Source organism: Lepidochelys olivacea (assembly GCF_965140295.1).
Source record: "Lepidochelys olivacea isolate rLepOli2 genome assembly, chromosome: 3".
Taxonomy (NCBI): Eukaryota; Metazoa; Chordata; order Testudines; family Cheloniidae; genus Lepidochelys; species Lepidochelys olivacea.
Genome location: NC_140413.1, coordinates 1,344,672 through 1,364,046, shown reverse-complemented (window position 1 = coordinate 1,364,046; position 19,375 = coordinate 1,344,672). Strand labels below are relative to the sequence as shown.

Genomic DNA, 19,375 nt, shown 5'->3' with positions numbered 1-19,375 from the left:
GCACGGGGCGGGGCGGGGCTGGCTCACACGCTCACACACGCACGGGGCGGGGCGGGGCTGGCTCACACACGCGGGGCGGGGCGGGGCGGGGCGGGGCTGGCTCACACGCTCACACACGCACGGGGCAGGGCGGGGCTGGCTCACACGCTCACACACACACGGGGCGGGGCGGGGCTGGCTCACACACTCACACACACACGGGATGGGGTTGGGCTGGCTCACACGCTCACACACGCACGGGGCAGGGCGGGGCTGGCTCACACGCTCACACACGCACGGGGCAGGGCGGGGCTGGCTCACACACTCACACACACACATGGGGCGGGGCGGGCCTGGCTCACACACTCACACACACATGGGATGGGGTTGGGCTGGCTCACACGCTCACACACGCACGGGGCGGGGCGGGGCTGGCTCACACGCTCACACACGCACGGGGCGGGGCGGGGCTGGCTCACACGCTCACACACGCACGGGGCGGGGCGGGGCTGGCTCACACACGCGGGGCGGGGCGGGGCGGGGCGGGGCTGGCTCACACGCTCACACACGCACGGGGCAGGGCGGGGCTGGCTCACACGCTCACACACACACGGGGCGGGGCGGGGCTGGCTCACACGCTCACACACGCACGGGGCAGGGCGGGGCTGGCTCACACGCTCACACACACACGGGGCGGGGCGGGGTGGGGCTGGCTCACACGCTCACACACGCACGGGGCGGGGCGGGGCTGGCTCACACACACACACACACACATGGGGCGGGGCGGGCCTGGCTCACACACTCACACACACACGGGATGGGGTTGGGCTGGCTCACACGCTCACACACGCACGGGGCAGGGCGGGGCTGGCTCACACGCTCACACACACACGGGGCGGGGCGGGGCTGGTGCATGCACACTCGCACATGGGGCAAGGCTGGGCTGGCTCACACACGCGGGGCGGGGCGGGGCTGGCTCACACGCTCACACACGCACGGGGCAGGGCGGGGCTGGCTCACACGCTCACACACACACGGGGCGGGGCGGGGCGGGGCTGGCTCACACGCTCACACACGCACGGGGCGGGGCGGGGCTGGCTCACACGCTCACACACGCACGGGGCGGGGCGGGGCGGGGCTGGCTCACACGCTCACACACACACGGGGCGGGGCGGGCCTGGCTCACACACTCACACACGCACGGGGCAGGGCGGGGCTGGCTCACACGCTCACACACGCACGGGGCGGGGCGGGGCTGGCTCACACGCTCACACACGCACGGGGCGGGGCGGGCCTGGCTCACACACTCACACTCGCACATGGGGCAAGGCTGGGCTGGCTCACACACGCACGGGGCGGGGCCGGCTCTCACCAGCGACGATGTACATGGCGTCCCCATCAGTGCCCTCGGCCAGCACCGTGTGCCCCGGGCCGTGCCAGGCGGGCATGAAGCTTTGCACCATGGCGTCTGCCTGGCCCTCGCCCAGGAGCCGCAGGAAGTCATTGCGCTCCACGGCCCCTGCAATCAGGCTGCGGTCCCTGGGAGCACAGGAGGGAGACGGACCAGAGGTGGGACCGGTCCCTTCTGTTGGCCCCAGCGTGCAGAGCCACCGGGCCACGCCCTGAGACCCCGCTCAGCCCAGGTGCAGGGAAGTGGCCTGCTGAGGTGGGGGGCTGGTTAGACGGGGCTGTCCCAATCCCCACCACAACCCTGTACACACAGCGGGAGCCCCCCGAGAGCTGCAGGTCCCAGCACAATCCTGCATCCTCCTGGCCACAGCGACAGGACACTGGCTGCTCCCCTAGCAACACTGCAGGGGCCACGGCAGGACCCCAGGGCTCAGCCCCCAGCCCCACCGCACCCACCTCTGTGCTGGGGACACTGCTAGGGGTGCCAACCTACTGACTGCAGAAAACCAAGCATCCTTCCCCCACCCCTTCTCTGCGGCCCTGCGCCCCACTCACTCCATCCCCCGTCCCTCCCTCACTCGCTCATTTTCACCAGGCTGGGGCAGAGGGTAAGGGGGTGGGGGTGGTGAGGGCTCTGGATGGGGATGAGGGGCTCAGAGTGTGGGAGGGGTCTCCAGCCTGGGGCGGGGGAGGAGGGATGGGCTCCAGGCAGGGGCAGGGACGTGGGGTGGGGAGGCGGGCTCCAGGCTGGGGTAGGGGGTAGGGTAGGGAGGGGGTGCGGGCTCCAGCCGGGTGGTGCTGACTTCAGGCAGCTCCTGGAAGTGGCCAGCATGTCTCTCCAGCTCCTAAGCGCCGGGGCGGCCAGGGGGCTCTGCGCGTGTCCCTCGCCCGCAGGCGCTGTCCTCGCAGCTCCCATTGGCCAAGGTTCCCAGCCAATGGGAGCTGCAGAGACGGCACTCAGGGCAGGGGCAGCACGCGGAGCCCCTGTGGCCACCCCTGCACCTAGGAGCCAGAGAGACATGCTGGCTGCTTCCGGGAGCCACGTGGAGCTGGCTGCTGCAGCCAATCGGACTTTTAGCGGCCCAGTCGGCAGTGCTGACTGGAGCCGCCAACGTCCCTTTTCGACCGGGAGTTCCAGTCAATAACCAGACACCTGGAAACCCAAGACACTGCCCCTGCCAGAGATGGATCAGGGCTGGCATGTGCCCCCCACCGCGGCTGGCCTTGCGCCAGGGGGATACGGGCTGGCTGGGATGTCCCAAGAGGAAAGGCAGGGCCATCCTGAGCTGTCTCTGCCCCGCCTGAAGGGTTACCTGGGTGACTTAGGGACATGGGGCACCTGCAGGGCCTCGTCACTAGCGAGGGGTTCGGGGACAATGGGCTGGGCCCTGCTCTGCCTTCGTCCACCATTGGCATCAGCCTGGTCTGCGATCCCCCTGCTATCGCCACCTCCGGCGTTCTCCGGCGCCCTCCCTGTGGCAGTGGGGAGAGAAGCGCATGAGTCCTGCCCATCACCCCGCAGCGCCCACCAATCCCCCCCCAGCGCCCGCCCTATCAGACCCGGGCCTATCCTTCCCAGGGCGCTCGCTGGGACCAGCCTGGCAGCCGGGCACCAGGGCACGCTAAGCAGCACTACCCTGGCATACACACATGCACTGGCTGGCACAGCTGCAAAGCGTATCACTAAGGGAGAGGGGCCGCGCCATGCAGCCAGGTATTGGTGTGCACGGAGCACAAACACGGTAATAGTGATACGCTCTGGCCAGCACCATCACCCTGGCCGCTTACGCCAGGGACCCATCACTCCGCCAGGTGCTGAGTCAGCATTTGGCCCAGGAAACTTGCCAAAATCAAGAGCCATTTGTTCTATGTCTCAGCACCAGCGAGGGAGGCACCTTCACAGGCCAGTGCCTGGAAGCTAGTTGTGACAAAGGGGGGAAGAGTTTGGTAATATTTTTAAGAAGCCGATGTGTGCCTCAGTTTCCCCTGTATGCTGCATTGTTCCCCAGTGGGGGGAAGGGACTGTTTGCTGTCAGGGCGGGTGAAGACACAGGTGTGGATGGCGCCTGGCGGCCTGGGCCCTTAGGTCCCATCTCCATGCAGCTCTTGAGAAGACAAGGGCAGATCCAACGGCTGGGACGTGGACACCTGGCAACCAACCACCATGGATGGTCCCACCCCTCCGCAGGGGGCCGAGCTGCATCCCCCAGCTCAGGAACAAAGGCCTGGGGCAGTGGGGGGTTAAGAGCTGGGGGCTGCAAGGAGTCGGGCTCTCACCTGGAGTCTGACCAAGGAGGTTGGATGGAGAGACAGACAGAGTGCGAACCATGGGGGTCACTGCAGCTGGGCTGGGCTGTAACCGTCAGTTCTCTGGGCCGCCCGGGGGGCTGCCTGGGCCGTGCGCCAGGAGACCAATAAACCCGCCTGGTTTCCCAGCGCTGGGCGAGTGGCCCTGCAGACACTGGGTGAGGGGCAGTGATCCCTGAGGAGAGGACACGTCTCCCCCAGGGCCTGTCCCAGACTCGCTGCCCAGGGCTCCCAGGGTGGGGCAGGGGGCTGCAGCCCCAGGGGCCCAGTCTCAGGAGGAGATGAGACAGCTTGGCTCATCCTGGGGGAAGTGAGACCCCGGAGGGTGTGGCCCACTGAAGGGCCCCTCCCAAAGCAGAGGTCCCCAAACTGTGGGGCATGCTCCCCTAGGGGGGCACGGAGGGCCATGGGGGGGCCTGGCTGGGGCCTGGGCCAACCCCCACAGGGGATGGGAAGGGAGCACCCAGCTCCGCTCCTGGCCCCGCCCTGGCCTTGGTCCCCAGCCAGGGCTCTGCTCCCCGTCCCAGGCCTGCCCTCAGCTGTAGCCCCAGCCTCGGCCCCCTTACCACTGTCTGCCCCCCTCTGCCCCCGTTGGAGCTGCGGCCCCACTCCTGGCGCAGGGTGGGGGCACTGACAGGGGTAAGCGGGGACACAATCCTGAAAAATTTGGGGACCACTGTCCCAGAGACTGTTCCAAAGCTGGGGTTGTAGCACCGATTCTGTGGCTCTGTAACACTAGCATCCAAAACAAAGATAAAGAAGGACCAGAACAACAGGCCAGGGAACTGGGACGTGCCGAGGGTTGGATTTTAGTGACGTGTAGCGAGATGTGTAATTGGACAATCGTATAAATAACTCCAGCCGAAATGTGTAACCAGGGAACCCCCCTTCTACGTAAGGTGTACGTGATACTGCTGCACGAGACACCTTCTCGAGGACCAGTATCACGTCCAACCTTTTCCCTGCACTATAGTAATAAACGTGACTGCCTTTGGTAACGTGGTCTCTCAAGGATATTTCATAATGAACCAAAGTGTGGTGAAGTAACTGACTGTGCAATTTCTCGACATAGTGCTCAGCCACTAGGTAGCACCGTGTGTAAAATACCTTATTTAAAACTAGCCTCAGCCAGACCCAGCAGAGCGTTAAAGGCTCTTATGGGGAACACGAAGAACCTTCCCAAAGGACAGAGGAGGCAGCATTTTGAAAGATTTTGAATTGCAAACAAATTCCACAAAGAAAGTGGAGATATACAGGTATCCTCCTTAATGAATGCTATGGGGAAGCAAGCAAGCAGGGCAGATCATTCAGTCCTTCGACTTCACTGAAGACAGTCACAAAGGGACGAACTATGAAGGGGTTCTGGCTACGCTCGCTGCCTATTTTCTACCTCAGAGAAATGTTTTGATTTCATAAATGTTTGATTTATGAAACAACAGGTTTTCACCAGAGAACATAAGAACGACCACACTGGGGCAGACCAAAAGTCCATCTAGCCCAGTATCCTGTCTACCGACTGTAGCCAGTGCCAGGTGCCCCAGAGGGAATGCACAGAACAGGGAATCGCCCAGTGATCCATCCCCTGTCGCTCATTCCCAGCTTCTGGCAAACAGAGGCTAGGGACGCCATCCCTGCCCATCCTGGCTAGCAGTCATTGATGGACCTATCCTCCATGAATTTATCTAGTTTCTTTTTTGAACCTGTTATAGTCTTGGCCTTCACAACATCTTCTGGAAAGGAGTTCCACAGGTTGACTGTGCGTTGTGTGAAGAAATACTTCCTTTTGTTTGTTTTAAACCTGCTGCCTATTAATTTCATTTGGTGGATCCTAGTTCTTGTGCTATGAGAAGAAGTAAAAACACTGCCTTATCTACTTTCTCTACACCAGTCATAATTTTATAGATCTCAATCATATTTCCCCTTAACTGTCCCTTTTCCAAGCTGAAAAGTCCCAGTCTTATTAATCTCTCCTCATATGGAAGCTGTTCCAGACACTTAATTGTTGCGGTTTAGTGATGAGACAGAACACAGCTTTATGCAAGCAAACAGGCTGGTCAGCGGAGATGGGCTGTTTTGCACCCCCTGCCTTCCACCTTCTCCTTTTATTATATTTCTCCCCCTAAGCATTACACACTGCTACACAAAGGAATGTATGACGTTGATTCATATGCTTAGTTACCATCCTCTATCTACTACAATCCTGGTTCTCAGGCCTTGAGCCCAGGCTAAAGAAACCTCCCACAGTTGCTGTCCAAACAATCAAGTTCTTAGGGTTTATATCTAGCCCTTGTCCTTGGATAGAGCAATGTGTGCATTGCTCCTAGGAAACAGTCAGGGTGTGCCCCGCCTGCTTCCAGGTGGAATAGCTAGACATTAACCCTTCACTTAATAATTTTTGTTGCCATTTTCTGAACCTTTTCCAGTGCCAATGTATCTTTTTTGAGATGGGACGACCACATCTGCACGCAGTATTCAAGATGTGGGCATCCCATGGATTTATACAGTGGCATTATGACATTTTCTGTCTTATTATCTATCCCTTTCTTGATGATTCCAAACATTCTGTTTGCTTTTTAGGCTGCCGCTGCACATTGAGTGGATGTTTTCAGAGAACTATCCACAGTGACTCCAAGATCTCTTTCTTGAGTGACAAGTTTCAGAGTGGTAGCTGTGTTAGTCTATCAGCAAAAAGAACAGGAGGACTTGTGGCATCTCAGAGACTAACAAATTTATTTGAACATAAGCTTTCATGGACTAAAGCCCACTTCATCAGATGCATGCATCTTGAATGGTAACAGCTAATTTAGACCCCATCATTTTATACATAGAGTTGGGATTATGTTTTTCAGTGTGCATTACTTTACATTTATCAACACCAAATTTCATCTGCCATTTTGTTGCCCAGTCACCCAGTTTTGTGAGATCCCTTTGTAGCTCTTCGCAGTCTGCCTGGGACTTAACGATCTTGAGTAGTTTTGTATCATATGCAAATTTTGCCACCTCACTGTTTACCCCTTTTTCCAGATCATTTATGAATATGTTAAATAGAACTGGGCCCAGTCCAGACCCCTAGAGGACCCCACTATTTACCTCTCTCCAGTCTGAAAACTGACCATTTATTCCTCCCCTTTGTTTCCTATCTTTTAACCAGTTACCAATCCACGAGAAGACCTTCCCTCTTAACCCATGGCAGTTTACTTTGTGTAAGAGCCTTTGGTGAGGGACCTTGTCAAAGGCTTTCTGAAAGTCTCAGTACACTATATCCACTGGATCCCCTTGGTCCACATGCTTGTTGACCCCCTTCAAAGAATTCTAGTAGAACGGTGAGGCGTGATTTCCCTTTACTAAAACCATGTTAACTCTTCCTCAACAAATTATGTTCATCAATATGTCTGACAATATTGTTCAAGAACCAATGGGAAATGCTAACTAGTTTATAAGACCTCTGCAGACACTGGCTGAAAACTATGACTTTGGAAATGCAAAACACGAAAATATCAGAGACAGGCTGGTTATTGTTAATAGAAGAAAACCTTTCCCAACAGCTGCAACTGAAGAGCGATTTAACCTTAGGTACTGTGACAGTGTCGGGCCAGATGGCTATAGGAGAGTAATAGAAGGCAGATGTATTAGCTCCAGGCTAAGAAGGTCCCTTTTCCCTGGGTAAGGTAACAGGGAAGGTTCCAGAAAAATCAGGAACCTTCTGGAGACAATTAAAACAGGCTGATTAGAACACCTGCAGCCAATCAAGAAGCCGCTAGAATCAATTAAGGCAGGCTAATCAGGACACCTGGGTTTAAAAAGGAGCTCATTTCAGTTTGTGATGTGCGTATGAGGAGCTGGGAGCAAGAGGCACTAGGAGCTGAGAGTGAGAAGGCGGGCTGTTGGAGGACTGAGGAGTACAAGCATTATCAGACACCAGGAGGAAGGTCCTGTGGTGAGGATAAGGAAGGTGTTGGGAAGAGGCCATGGGGAAGTAGCCCAGGGAGCTGTAGCTGTCACACAGCTGTTCCAGGAGGCACTCTAGACAGCTGCATTCCACAGGGCCCTGGGCTGGGAGCCGGAGTAGAGGGCGGGCCCGGGATCCCCCCAAACCTCCCAACTCCTGGTCAAACACAGGAGGAGTCGACCTGGACTGTGGGTTCAGAAAAACGGCCACGCTGAGGGCTGCCGTGAAGCTCCAAGGCGAGCAAATCCGCCAATAAGCGCAAGACCCACCAAGGGAGAGCAGGAACTTTGTCACAGTACATACAGATAGTCAGATAGAACCAAAGGGTTAGAAGGGATCACAAGGGTCATCTTATCTGACCCCCAGCCAAGACACAGGATTTGATGTGTTTAAACCATCCCAGACAGACGGCTCCAGCCTCCTTTTGAAACCTCCAGGGAAGGAGCTTCCACAACCTCCACCTCCCTAGGTGTCTATTCCACTATCGTACTGTTCTTACCATGAGGAAGTTGTGACACTGCGCCCCATATTCTTCACACTGATATTATTAGGATAGGATTATGACAGAATTATGAAGTATTTTATGCAAGGTAAGTCATGTGAGGTGTCATTGGAAAAGTTATGATTTGCTGAGTATGATTATCCTGTTTCTAAGCATGTATCGTTGTTGTATCTGAAGTTACGAATATTGACTGTGTGTCTGTACTTCAAATGTAGTTACACCTGGGTAACACCCACTAGACAAGATGCTTTCAGTCTAGACAGCAGGTGGGGAAGGGTGTGACGACATGGGGATTTTCCCTTGTTATATTGTATGTGAGTCTTACTGTTGAGCCTATATGAGTTTTACTGTTTTGCATGAATACTGTATGTGCCTCAGTTTCCTTGTGTGCTGCACCAGTACCTCGGTGGTGGGAATAGGGGCGTGTGACTTTGGCTGAGACCTCTGGGGCAGGTGAGGCTGCTCCAGCTACCTGCACATATGCTATGACCAGTGCCCTTCGTAACCTGAGACCCAGGAGGCGGATGCCACCAGGTGACAACCAGGTGACTCTTTGCCCAGGAAGCGAGACAAAGACAAGGAGGAGGAGCAATGTGGGGTCTGAGGTCAGGTCACTGGAAGCAGGCAGTCTGCTTGAGAGGACTGGAAGAGGGGAAGTCCAGGCCGCCTGGCCCGGGACTTCCCAAGATGGACTTGGCTGAAAGTCACTGATTTCTGTGCTAACAACTTCTGCCCTACGCTGTGTTCCTGTCGACTAATAAACCTTCTGTTTTCCCAGCTGGCTGACAGTCACGTCTGACGGCAGAGTCGGGGGGCAGGGCCTCTGGCTTCACCAGGAGCCCCGCCCGGGCAGACTCGCTGTGGGAAGCACACGGAGGGGCAGCGTATGCTGAGTGCTCCGAGGTCAGACCCAGGAAGGTCGAAGCTGTGGAAGCTTCTTGCCCTGGAGACAGTCTGCTCATAGAGAGGAGGCTCCCCCAGAGTCCTGACTGACTTCATAGGGAGTAGTTCCAGAGCATCGCCTGGGGACTCTGTGACAACTGGGCCATGAGGAAAAAACAATAGGCCTTAGGAGAAGCTTATCTCCCTCCTGGGGAGCCTTCCTGTGAATGCTCCAAACAGCTTGTGAGTAATGGCTACTATGACTTGACAAGGACACGTGATGAGACCACATGTCTCTGAACTCCATCTCGGGATGTCAGTGTTTTTCCACAGACTGGTCTCAGAACCAAGCTTTGTAACAAAGGGTTCCCACCATATGCAAAAACTATATAAGGCAGGGAGTGACATCATCTGGTGTTCTTCACTCCCCACCCAAGAAGACTCCTGGAAACACCTGAGGAGCAAAGGGTATGTCTACACTGGCAGAGTGACCTCGCCGGCAGTTACAGCACCGCTCAGAGAGCGCTGAAGGGAAACCGCTGTTGTGTGTTCACACTGTCAGCTGCCTGTGTGTTCACACGTGCGGCACTTGCAGAGGTATTCAGAGCAGTGCACTCTGGGCAGCTATCCCACAGAGCATCTCTTCCTCTTCTGCTGCTAAGAGTTGTGGGAAGGCGGAGGGGGGTCGCGGGACATCCTGGGTCCTGTCCCAATGCCACCTGATGCATTGTTTTGCACGCCAGAAATCCCTGAGCTTCCATCGCATTTGGAGCCATCTTCCAATGGTTTGTGTACTGCGCACTCTGCCTCTTTCGGGCTGCAGGAATGGATCCCGCACTGCTGACCAGGATGCTGCTCGCTCTGACCAACACGTCACGAGTGGCAGTGGAGTTATTCCTTAAACTACAAAGGCAAGAGGAGTGCGACATTGATCTCGCCACACGTAGTAGCTATGACAGGAGATTGCACAGTGGAACGGCGCTTTCGGGCTCAGGAAACAAGCACTGCTTGGGATCACATCGTGATGCACGTCTGGGATTGACGAGCAGTGGCTGCAGAACCTTCACATGAGGAAAGCCACATTCATGGGACTGCGTGATGAGCTCGCCCCAGCCCTGTGGTGCAAAGGCATGAGAATGAGAGCTGCCCTGCCGTTGGAGAAGCATGTGGCAATTGCACTGTGGAAGCTGGCTACTCCAGACTGCTGCCGATCGGTCACTAACCAGTTCGGAGTGGGAAAGTCGACCGTTGGATGTGTGTTGACAAAAGTGTGCAGGGCCATTAATCGCATCCTGCTCCGAAAGACTGTGACTCTGGGCAACGTGCATGACTCTGTGGATGGCTTTGCACAAATGGGCTTTCCTAACTGTGGAGGGGCGATAGATGGGATGTGTATTCCAATTCTGGCACCAGACCACCTAGCCACAGAGTACATTAATCAGAAGGGGTATTTTTCAATGCTTCTCCAGGCGCTTGTGGATCACCATGGGTGTTTCATAGACATTAATGCAGGCTGGTCCGGAAAGATGCATGATGCATCTTTCGGAACACTGGCCTGTCCAGGAAGCTGCAAGCAGGGATTTTCTTCCTGGACCAGAAGATCACCGTAGGGGAAGTCGAAATGCCCACTGTGATCCTGGGAGACCCCGCCTACCCCTTAATGTCGTGACTTATGAAGCCATACATGGGGCACTTTGACAGCAGCAAGGAGCGGTTCAGCAACAGGCTGAGCACGTGCAGAATGACTGTTGAGTGTGCTTTTGGCAGTTTAAAAGCCCGCTGGCGCTGCCTATATGCGAGGCTGGACCTGGCTGATGACAATATCCCTATGCTTATAGCCACGTGCTGTAAGCACCATAATATTTGTGAAGAGAAGGGTGAAAGCTTCACTCAGGGCTGGACCACTGAGACTCAGCACCTGGAGGCTGAATTTGCACAGCCAGAGACCAGGGCTATTAGAGGGGTGCAGCAGGGGTCATAAGGAACAGGGATGCCTTGAGGCAGCAATTTGAAGCTGATAGCCACTGATATTTGTTGCTATGCTCGGGAGTGCAGTGCTTGTAATGCTAGGAGGTGATTGTGATTGATGCAGATGATGCACTATGAAGGTTTAAGAAAATTGCCTATTGCTTTGCAGTGCTCAGTTTGCTTTCAAACCAACACAATTCTTTTATTAAAAAACAACAACCGGAGGAGAGAGACAAACAAAAAAACACATCAGCATTCTTTAAAATACAGCCAGCTCTCCTGGACTCCTTTCCCCCTCATGTTATTCTCCCAGGGGATCCTGCCCATCAGTTCCCTGAGGGAGTCAAAGTCTGCTTTTCTGAAGTCCAGGGTCCGTATTCTGCTGCTCTCCTTTCTTCCCTGTGTCAGGATCCTGAACTCGACCATCTCATGGTCACTGCCTCCCAGGTTCCCATCCACTTTTGCTTCCCCTGCTAATTCTTCCCAGTATGGGAGCAGCAGGTCAAGAAGAGCTCCACCCTTAGTTGGTTCCTCCAGCACTTGCACCAGGAAATTGTCCCCTACACTTTCCAAAAAACTTCCTGGATTGTCTGTATTGCTCTCCCAGTAGATATCAGGGTGATTGAAGTCTCCCAAGAGAACCAGGGCCTGCGATCTAGTAACTTCCATTAGTTGCCGGAAGAAAGCCTCATCCACCTCATCCCCTTGGTTCGGTGGTCTATAGCAGACTCCCACCACTACATCACTCTTGTTGCTAGAGACTCTCAGGTTTTTCTGCAGTTTCATACTGGAGCTCTGAGCAGTCATACTGCTCTCTTACATATAATGCAACTCCCCCACCTTTTCTGCCCTGCCTGTCCTTCCTGAACAGTTTATATCCATCCATGACAGTACTCCAGTCATGTGAGTTATCCCACCAAGTCTCTGTTATTCCAATCGCATCATAATTCCTTGACTTTGCCAGGACTTCCAGTTCTCCCTGCTTGTTTCCCAGGCTTCGCGCATTTGTGTATAGGCACTTGAGATAACTCACTGATCGTCCCTCTTTCTCAGTATGAGGCAGGAGCCCTCCCCTCTCATGCTCTCCTGCTTGTGCTTCCTCCCGGTATCCCACGTCCCCACTTACCTTTGGTCTCCTTCCCCCGGTGAACCTAGTTTAAAGCCCTCCTCACTAGGCCTGCTTGTGAAGATGCTCTTCCCTCTCTTCGTTAGGTGGAGCCCGTCTCTGCCTAGCACTCCTCCTTCTTGGAGCACCATCCCATGGTCAAAGAATCCAAAAAATTCTTCAGCTAATTCCTTCAGCACCCCGAATAGCAAAGCACTCTGAGCTATTGAGACAGCAAAACCAAAAAGAGCAACTTGCCAAACTTGAAAAACAAGACACTAGCCTAGAAGCTGTTAATAGATTACACATGAGTTCTAAAAGGCATTACTTTAATAGCCCTGAGTCAAGAAGAGAGAACTCCCAGGCCAAGAGGGACAAATTCAAGCCGACATACGCAAGGTATGAAAAAAGTTATGACCCAAGAGATGATGCAGATCCAGCCAGAGGCGCACAGTGTAATAAATACATGAAATGTGGATATTTTGCAGCTGTTTGCTGCACCAATTCAGTCAGGGAGTTGACTCCTATTACAGACAATCAAGAGCCACTGTTTCTGGGATCTATCATTTGCAATGACACAGGGCCTGTCTGGAGCGTGAAACTGAATATTCATGGCAAGGCTACTGATTTTAAAACTGACTCAGGAGCTGACATCACAGTCATCTCAGAAGGGACTTACAATCACCTCCACCCCCTCCCGGAGCTGAAGTCACCTGACACAGCTCTGACTAGCCCTGGAGGGATTCTGAACTGCATGAGCCAGTTGACCACATAAACCACTTACAAAGACCAAACCTTTCATTCAGAGTGCATGTGATCAAAGGATCAAAAACCATCAGCCTTCTCAGCTGCAGCGGGGCAGCCATGATGGGCCTAGTGAGACAGGTGGAAAAACTTGATGGAATACTTGGTGATACTGGACTTTTGCAAGGAGATCCAGCACAAATAAGCTTAAGGGATAATGCTGAACCGCAAAGCATACATACACCTCAGAGGATTCCTATCCCATTACTTGTAAAATGGACACTGAGTTAAAGAGAATGCAACACATGACATAATCAAAAAATCGCTGAGCTAGCAGTGTGTTGTGCCCCAGTGGTTCCAGTTATAAAGAAAAATGGAAAAATATGAATCTGTGTGGATCACTTAATGAGGCAGTTGAGAGAGAAAAATCAATCTTCCCACCACTGGATGGCTTCCTCCCCAGAGTGAAAGAAGTTACGGTATTCTCCAAGCTGGATACCTCAAGCGAATTCTGGCAAATTCTTTTAGCTGAAGAAAGTGCTAAACTGAGTACATTTATCCTTTGGGAGACTTTGCTTTTGCAGATTTATCTTTTGGGATGACCAGTTGTGACGTTATTGACTTGAACTGGGAAAGTATAGCACATGGTTGCAAACAAGGTCCTGTAGTGGCACCAAATCTTGTATAAAGTGGGTCAAATAAGGTGACTCAGACAAGGTTATGATTTGCTGGTTAGGATTATGCTGTCTATATGTGTGTATCATTTTTATAGTGGAAGTTATGAATACTGGCTCTATACTGTCTGTAGTTCAAACTTATGCTATTCTTCTGGAGGACACCCCAGACAAGTTGGTGTCGGCTCTGCCTAGCCTGCTGGATGGCCCATTAAGGACCATCAGCTACACAGTGGACCCATTCAGAGAAGGCTGACGCGCCTGGGGACTCAGCCAGGTACGCAGGGACCTGCCTAGGGACAGAACTCTGAGGTGTTTCCAGGCCATGGGATGGGCAGCTTGTCCTTGGGACACAGAAAGAAAGACCACATGGCAAGAGATTGTAAAAAGCTGCTGCAGCTCGTCCATCTGGTCTTCAGTCCTGCTTCCTACCTCTGGAGGGACTTGGCTACACTGAAACATTGAACAAAGAACTGAATGACCCCTCCCAGCTGGGGATGTTCTCCAGAGACTTGATTTGAACCTGCAATTTATTCCATCACTGCTGCAAGCCTGAGCCAAGAACTTTGCCGTCACTGTATGTCATTGATTCCATTTATCCAATTCTAGCTCTATCTCTATCTTTTCCTTTTATGAATAAACCTTTAGATTTTAGATTCTAAAGGATTGGCAACAGCGTGATCTGTGGGTAAGATCTGATTTGTATATTGACCTGGGTCTGGGGCTTGAGATCGAGAGAACCTTTTTCCTTTTACTGGGGTATTGGTTTCCATAACCATTTATCCCCTTAACGAGTGACACTGGTGGTGATACTGGGAAACTGGAGAGTCTAAGGGAATTGTTTGTGTGACTTGTGGTTAGCCAGTGGGGTGAGACAAAAGTCTGCTCTGTTTGGCTGGTTTGGTTTGCCTTAGAGGTGGAAAAACCCCAGCCTTGAGCTGTAACTGCCCTGCTTTAACCAATTTGTCCTGAACTGGCACTCTCAGTTGGGTCCTACCAGAACCAGCATTGTTACAGTCATCTAGTCCAACCCCCTGCTCAAAGCAGGACCAACCCCAACTAAATCATCCCAGCCAGGGTTTTGTCAAGCCGGGCCTTAAAAACCTTTAAGGCTGGAGATTCCACCACCTCCCTAGGTGACCCATTCCAGTGCTTCACCACCCTCCTAGTGAAAAAGTTTTTCCTAATATCCAACCCAGACCACCCCCACTGCAACTTGAGACCATTAGTTCTTGTTCTGTCATCTGCCACCACTGAGAACAGCCGAGCTCCATCCTCTTTGGAACCCCTTTCAGGTAGTTGAAGGCTGCTATCAAATCCCCCCTCACTCTTCTCTTTTGCAGACTAAACAAGCCCAGTTTCTTCAGCCTCTCCTCATAAGTCATGTGCCCCAGACCCCTGATCATTTTTGTTGCCCTCCGCTGGACATTTTCCAATTTGTCCACATCCTTCTTGTAGTGTGGGGCCCAAAACTGGACACAGTACTCCAGATGGGGCTTCACCAGTGCCAAATGGAGGGGAATGATTACTTCCCTCGATCTGAAGGCAATGCTCCTACTAATGCAGCCCACTATGCTGTCAGTCTTCTTGGTGTGGAAGTATAACATTGTATAAGTATAACGTTGTATAAGGGGACATGCTGGATACATTGTATATGAGAGGGCAGGCCAAAACATGTTACAAAGTATCTGAGGGAGCACATGTAGGGACAGTTAGCTTTTGAATGGAGAAGCAATTAAGATAGACCCAGCACATCTAAGAAGCAGGCATCAGAATGGAAGATGTGAAGGGCAATTAGTTAAGTTAACTGGAAGCTGTTAAAGGAGATTGTTAAGGGTGGCAGGTAATTGAAGATACGTGACTGGTCTCAGGGATCTCGAAGGGTGGTGACTAAAATCTTTTTCTTCTTTTGTCTGTAACTTCTCTGTAACTTGTTCTCCAAAAAACTGTATAAATTAAGAGACACAAGCCCCACTCGGGGGGCTCACTTCTAAATGTATTAGCAGAGCAGCTTTGCTAATAAAACAGAGTGGTCTGATAAATTGTGAGTCTGAGTCAAACTTTGACAATTTGGAGGTTCTACCGAGATGGCAAGCGGCTTCACTGAGGCTGTGTGATCCCTGACTGCCTTGCAGGACGATCGTGGCAGCCGGCGCCTGGACGCTTAGTCCAAGCGATCCTCCACAAGACAGAAAGGTACACAGCAGCAGCGCAGTCTACGCCATTGAACTTGTTGGTTCCCACTCTGTTCGGGTAGGGGTCTTTGGATCCAGCTTCTGGAATCAGACGTCTCAGGTAATTATTATTTTTGTGCTTTAACCGGTTTGAGGACTGTCTTGTCTTTGTGTCTATCCGTCTTCCCCATGGTGTGTGTGAATCTGGGAGCCATCTCTGTCCGGAGACTGGCTGGGTCCCCGTCCCCACGGTCTGAATAAGTGGAATCTGCACAGCTGCAGCCGCACCATGCCTTGGGTATAACCCCTGGTGTGAAAGCAAGGGCAGTTGAGGCAGTAGCCTGTGAGCTCCTTTCTGTGTGTCGCACCAGGTACCGCTCTGCTGAGCCTGAATTTCCTTCTTGTGTGAGTGCTGTGTGAAGTCCTCCTGGATGGGTAATCAGAAGTCTAAAGTAGAACAGTTCCCTAAGGGAACTCCAGCTTATTTTATGTATTTTAGGAGGGGTCCGGACTCTTGTAGGTTTCTTGAAAAATGGTCCAAATTAGCTCTAGAGAACCTAACAGTGTCCCAAATTACAGTGGCCACTGTTAGGTTCTTGGGACAAGGATCGAGTGGACGCTTTAAAAAGCAAACTCGTCCTCCCAAAAACCAAATTGGAGAGAGGAGAAGTAGACTGCTTCATGCAGTGGTGGGAAGAGGCAAATCGTAGATGGACTGAGTCAAAACTCATCTCTCTTAAAAATTCTATCAAAAAACTAACAGTTCAATTGGATGCAGTCTCTCCCACCACTAGTCCGAGTGCTCCCCTTTGCCCAGTCCTGTGCAATGATCCGGATCAAACCCGACCTCCACCATACTCCTGCGCAAATAAGAAATCAGAAAAGGAAAAATCTTCAGTGACTACAGATAATGAAAGTGAAGAAGATACCCTCATTGGCCTCGCATTTGGCCTCGCAGCTCTGCAAAATATTATGAAGAAGAAATCCAAAGCAGACTGCAAAGATTCTCTTGACATCTCTTCTTGGAAAAGAGAACCTGATGGGAGGTTAATGAGAGACTCTGATCAAACTGTTGTGGCACCCTTACGAGTCCTTAAGATGGGAGAAAGTGAGTCCATATGGGATTATAAGCCCTGGACTCGTACAGAACTTTTATCTATAGTTAAAAGTTTTCCCAAACCACAGGAAAACTCTGTCAAATTTGCTGAGGAGTTTCTGTTAATCTGTGAAACCTATGAACCCTCTGAGACAGATCTCCTCCAACTGTGTAAATTGTTAGCTCCTGCCAGTTATTATGAAAAATGGTTGGCTGCCGCAGACTGGCCAGCTGAGGCACGCCACTCAACCATAAAAAGTACTGGCCCAGATTCGGCATACAGAGACCAGTGTATGGCTCTTTGGAAGCGCCTGCATCAAGCCATTCCCAAAGTGTGGTCTCCTAAAACAAACTGGACAGCAATACGTTGCTGTAAGCAAGGGCAAGGAGAAAGCCCAGGCGACTATAGGTCCCGGCTAACTGATATTTTCCTACAACATTCAGGAATACAAGAGCCCGATGTAAATGGGCAGGGGGCCTTGGCACATGCATTTGTTGATGGTCTTCTCCCTGCCACAGGCAGCATGTTAAAACGAATAAGTGTGGGATGGGAGACTGAAACCATGGACAAATTGCTGGCAGTAGCAGAGCATTGCCACCGCACTTTAAAAGGAAAGGAGGAACAGTCCTCCCAAAAGTTAATGGCTCTGCAGATACAGCATTATTCAGGACTAAGCAGACCACACCGGGGACAGGGACGGGATTGCGGAAGGGGGCGGGGGGCTGGATTAACTGGGGTTTGTAACTACTGTAAACAGCCTGGACACTGAAAAAAAGAGTGTCCAAGATGACCTAATAATTGTATGGGAAATCAAGTGAACCCCCCGCTGGTTCCTCCAGCTGATCCCCAACCCTATTTTTCACCCCAACAATGACAGGATGCTGGGGAACCTCACAAAGTTTTAGCTCCCTTATTACCTCTGTCCCCTACTGGAGAATGTGTCCTGACTGTAAATGATCCCTCTCTCCCTTTCCTTGTTGATACTGGAGCTTCTCTTTCTACAATCCGCACCACTGACTTGCCTGAGGTTCCCCGATCTGGAAAATCTGTGTCTGCTGTTGGCATTACAGGGATCCCTACCTCTTTTCCCCTCTCAAAACCTTTGTCTGTTCAGGTTGGTTCCCTCTCTGAGGAGCATGCATTCCTCCTCTCTGATTCCACCCCTGCAAACTTTCTGGGACGGGACTTGCTATGCAAACTTGGCTGTTCTATTTACTGCTCCCCAGATGGTGTCTATCTGCAAATCCCTCAGTCTTCCTTATGTGATTCTGTAGCCTCCCTGCTGTCTGAAACTTCCCTCTCCACTCCGGTCCCTGGCTGTCCCTTAACTCCGTCCCTAGAGCACCTAATCTCTCAGGTTCCTTCCTCCCTATGGCCATCTCACTCATCTGAAGTGGGCCGATTAAATACTGACCCAGTTCAGATTACTGTAGACAATTCCAAACCTCTGCCTCGCCTGTCTCAGTATCCTTTGAATCCTGAGGCAGAGGCTGGGATTGCTCCAGTTATATCTGCATTAAAAGAACAAGGAATTATTGTCCCTTGTTCCAGCCCCTGTAACACCCCTATCCTCCCAGTTCAAAAGGCTGATGGCAAATCGTGGCGATTTGTTCAAGACCTTCGAGCTATTAACCGTATTGTCATACCTTCTTTTCCAGTGGTTCCTAACCCTGCTACAATACTAGCGTCTATTCCCACAAATGCAACCCACTTTACTGTTGTAGATTTGTGCTCCGCTTTCTTCTCTGTCCCAGTTCACTCTGAATCCCAGTATCTCTTTGCCTTCTCCTACAAGGGTCAGCAATATACATGGACTACCCTTCCCCAGGGGTATACAGAGAGTCCATCCTATTTTTCTCAAGCCCTAGCCAGGGATCTCGCTGATCTGGTTTTCCCATCAGGATCCACACTGATCCAATATGTGGACGACTTACTCCTGTGCTCCCCCTCTCTGTCTGCCTCAGAAACTGATTCACTAACACTTCTCACAGCTTTAGTGAACAAGGGTCATAAGGCTTCTCGCACAAAATTGCAGCTCTGCCAAACCTCAGTCACATACCTAGGCTTCCTTCTCTCCCAGGGCTCCCGTACACAATCTCCAGCCCGAGTACAAGCCATCCTTAGCTTTCCCCAGCCTTGCTCTCCACGCCAGGTGAGAAAATTCTTAGGCATGACAGGGTTCTGTAGGCAATGGATTCCCCAATATGCTTCTCTGACTAAACCACTCCAAGAACTCACTCGATCCTCTGTACCTAACCCCATGCTATGGCCACTTGAAGCAAATGCTGCTTTCATCTCCCTTAAGCAGAATTTAGCCTCTGCCCCTGCCTTAGGGTTACCTAACTATGACAAGCCTTTTACCCTTTTCTGTCACGAACAATCTGCTTGTGCCCTTGGGGTTCTTCCTCAGGAGCACGGTGACAGAAATCGCCCGGTGGCTTATTTTTCTGCAACCTTGGACCCTGTAGCCCAGGGTTTACCCCCTTGCCTACGCGCTGTAGCTGCTGCAGTGCGCCTGGTTGAGATGTCTGAGTCCCTTGTCCTCCGCTCTCCTCTCACTCTCATGGTTCCCATTCTGTGGAAA

General features: G+C 52.4%; 1 protein-coding gene across 2 annotated transcripts in view; it reads right to left on the bottom strand.

The window, feature by feature from the left end:
* LOC311518129 (cGMP-dependent protein kinase 1-like) overlaps positions 1 to 19,375 on the bottom strand; it is a 69,500-nt gene that overhangs the window by 30,367 nt on the left and 19,758 nt on the right. For both annotated transcript variants that reach the window (XM_084623610.1, XM_084623609.1), the window contains exons 3-4: positions 2,703 to 2,862; positions 1,352 to 1,518 (exon numbers count right to left, since the gene is read on the bottom strand). In XM_084623610.1, coding sequence (XP_084479736.1) covers positions 1,352 to 1,518; positions 2,703 to 2,862 — 327 coding nt within the window. The remainder of the gene's footprint in view (positions 1 to 1,351; positions 1,519 to 2,702; positions 2,863 to 19,375) is intronic.